The 3,310-nt window shown below is 51.3% G+C and overlaps 2 protein-coding genes across 2 annotated transcripts; one reads left to right on the forward strand and one right to left on the reverse strand.

The window, feature by feature from the left end:
* Window positions 1-10: 10 nt before the first annotated feature.
* Window positions 11-495, reverse strand: POSPLADRAFT_1063236 (hypothetical protein; the record flags this gene model as incomplete). The annotated part of the gene is made up of 2 exons (XM_024481626.1): window positions 11-394; window positions 445-495. Coding segments are annotated over 2 exons (435 nt in total), but the record flags the coding sequence as incomplete, so codon positions are not given.
* A 1,851-nt stretch (window positions 496-2,346) lies between these two features.
* POSPLADRAFT_1108409 (hypothetical protein) lies at window positions 2,347-3,310 on the forward strand (the record flags this gene model as incomplete). The annotated part of the gene is made up of 3 exons (XM_024483333.1): window positions 2,347-2,502; window positions 2,594-2,826; window positions 2,886-3,310. Coding segments are annotated over 3 exons (814 nt in total), but the record flags the coding sequence as incomplete, so codon positions are not given.

Genomic DNA, 3,310 nt, shown 5'->3' on the forward strand with positions numbered 1-3,310 from the left:
ACCAACTCACCGTCAGCTTCTCCTGCTTCTCTCCCGCAGCCTTCCGCGCATTCCTCCTCACTAGGAAGAACTCGAACAGATTGCCCAGCAATTGTAATGCAACATCTTTGAATGCAAATGTAGGGCCGTGGAAGAGCTCCAGAACGTACGTCTTGTCGTCCAACTTCTTTACAGGGGTGACATCAGGATGGCGGAACGTACAGTACGACTTCTCGACGAGGGCCCGCAGCTCGGCGCGAGAGATTTCGTCGGGAGAAATGTACAAGGAGAGAACCTCAACTGAGAGGTCGACAAACGAGTGGTTCCTCCACGCGATCTGCCAACCGTGTGGTAGCGATGGGATGTTCTCCGGGATGTATAGCCCGCCGTTCGGCGCGAGGCCCGTGAGGACGGTCTGCAATCTCGTTTAGAATGGTTTCTACTCTAGCTCATTGAGAAATCAACCTCTTCGAAAGATAGTAGTTGATCTTTCCCTCTTGTGGAAAAATATCGCATTTTGGGGACAAGTTGTGGGCCAAGTGCTCAGTACGCTCGCTCGAGTCTGACTCGAAGTAAGAGTCCACATACATATCACGTGATTGATCGGACTCCGAGTCGAACCCCCCGAGTCAAGCGATCTGGACTTTGTAGTCAATGCCACTCTTTGAACATGCCCACAAGAAGATCTGGACTCACCATCGAGTACTGTCTGATTTTAATTATCGAAAGTTGTGATGCTGAAAGCGCGGGATATTTCCGTGTCACACATCTGAAATTTGTCACGTGATCGCGTCCTGTTCGACTCCTCACAGTGCCTGTTTCCTCCCTACCGGAGGATATTGCACATGGTTTTATGGATATGTTCCAAGCGTACTGAAAACCAGGCTCCTTCCCGCCGTCTTCGGGAGGTGAGGGGGACTTCATTTGAGGGCGGAATTCATGCTAAGTCCCAATAGCTTAGGGAAGATCATATCATAGATCCCATCACATATATCACGTGCACTATTCAAAGTTTCAAACTCCACAATCTTAATCCCCCTCACCTCCCTGTGACGGCTGGCACAAAACATTTGTAAACAGCGGCGCTCGGAGGGCAGTCGCCTCGATTGAGCGACTGGGCGCTTGACAAAATATGCTACCTACATTACATAATAAACGCGATCGCATGAGCCAGAACGCGACGCGTCCGAGACACATTGGAACGCGCTGCCTCCGTGTCTTGGAGCCATGCACGTCAATGTTCTCACGCAGCTTCTCGAGGTATTTGCAGAGCATTGGTCAACCCAGTGAGTGTTTTGCCTGCGCTGGTTGGTGCAACGCATATGGCATCCTTTGGATCTCGCGTGCAACCTTCAATCACCTGCCATTCACAAGGGTCATGGCCCAGCTTTGCAAATGTCTTCTTTTGGATAGCGCTGATGGTTGGCAGTAGGGGCATTGCAGATAGCAAAGATGTTCATCTTCACCCGTTCTTTAACTCTGTTTTCAAGGCGGCGCAGCTGGATGCTCATTTTGACGAGAGCAAATATTATGACATTTAGTTCTCCACTTTTAGTTTTTGGCCGTGATCTCATACTATATGGAGGAAGTCCGGCTCCGAGCGCCGCTGTTTACAAATGTTTTGTGCCAGCCGTCACAGGGAGGTGAGGGGGATTAAGATTGTGGAGTTTGAAACTTTGAATAGTGCACGTGATATATGTGATGGGATCTATGATATGATCTTCCCTAAGCTATTGGGACTTAGCATGAATTCCGCCCTCAAATGAAGTCCCCCTCACCTCCCGAAGACGGCGGGAAGGAGCCTGACTGAAAACAATCATTTGAGAGGCCGTGCAATCATGATGTCAGATAGAGACATGGAGAGCAATGGTGAAGTTCTGTAGGAGTACAGTCTACTCGCCTTCTGAGGGATGCATTTGGACTTGCGAAATGGGTACGATGTGATATATACTCTCACTCGTCACTAACAGGGAGTAGGGACTAGATCCGTGGCCGCATCACCGAGTAGCACCATGAGTGCAGAAATTACAGAGCTCGGCTCTCACGACGTGCCGATCTCGGGCACGCGGAGACGGCGAGGATGGCGAGAAATCAAGGGCCACATCCCTGAGGTGGATTTTCAACACCGTTCTCAGCGACTGCGCTAGTGGCGGGCTGAATGCTCTATTCCGCTGCATGAGCACTGTCTCAGGGAGTAGATTGACATAGTGTTGACAGGAGACTATTCATTACAAGAACGCATTCGAAATCCTGGCACCCACAAGCCATCATGTGATCGCGTCTCGTGGCACCAACACGTTCAAGTTGATGAAATGCGCCTTGCCTCATGTCTGACTCTTCGTAAGGCCATTTTTTGCACATATTATAATGGACCCGTACCACGCGTATCTGAAAACAATCGTTCGCGATGCCGCGCATCATGACGGTCGGGGTGTGGAGAGTAACAGTGACGTTCCGCAGAAAGTGAAGGAGTACGCTCACCTTCTGAGAGGCGCATTCGAACTTCCAGCGTGGGTGAAGGAGGTAAGACACTGGATATCTATTCTCGCTCGCCACTAACAGGAAATAGGGTCCATATCCGTGGCTGTACCCTCGAGTGATACCATTAGTGCAGGAATTACAGAGTTCGTCTCGCACGACATGCCGACCTCAGGCACGCGGAGACGGCGAGAAATCAAGAGACGCATCCCTGAGGCATATCTTCAACGCCGTTCTCAACGACTGCGCCAGCATAAGAAATGTCCTTTGCGCCGATGAGGAGATCGGCACATGTAGTCCGAAGGAATCATTCCTCTGCATATTGGTTCGGAATGCGCTATGCATCACCAGACGAGATCTGGTTGTGGAGTACGTGCTGTTGGTCTTCCGACAGCTGCGCATGAATCCTGACGGTACAATATGTGCAGCGAAGAGGCTCTGGTTGCGTTGCCTCGACATTGGTGTGGAGAGCTGAGCCCTCTATTCCGCTACATGAGTACTTGCGTCTGCGCGCCTCTGCTAGTGTCTATTGCCGCAGGTGTCCCTCTCACTTCGCCAACAGTCGATCCGCAAGACGAGGGTTGCGATGGCGAGACTGTCGAGACTGGGAGCGGGAATAGCGGCCACGGGGATGTTCAGGAAAGCAGCAATGGGTGTTCACCACACGATGACAGCGATGCTGTAAATTCTGAGGTGATCCGTGTACAGCAACGTCCTGGTGCTCTGCCAGTCTATATCGTGCCGCACCGCTCGCTCTCTGTATCGGAATGGCTGAGACTTCCTGCGGTGGAGAGGGTCGACTATGAGGACACCGACGAGGATGAGGCAGACATTGATCAACAGAGTATTGCTG

Source organism: Postia placenta, assembly GCF_002117355.1.
Source record: "Postia placenta MAD-698-R-SB12 unplaced genomic scaffold POSPLAscaffold_149, whole genome shotgun sequence".
NCBI lineage: Eukaryota > Fungi > Basidiomycota > Agaricomycetes > Polyporales > Adustoporiaceae > Rhodonia > Rhodonia placenta.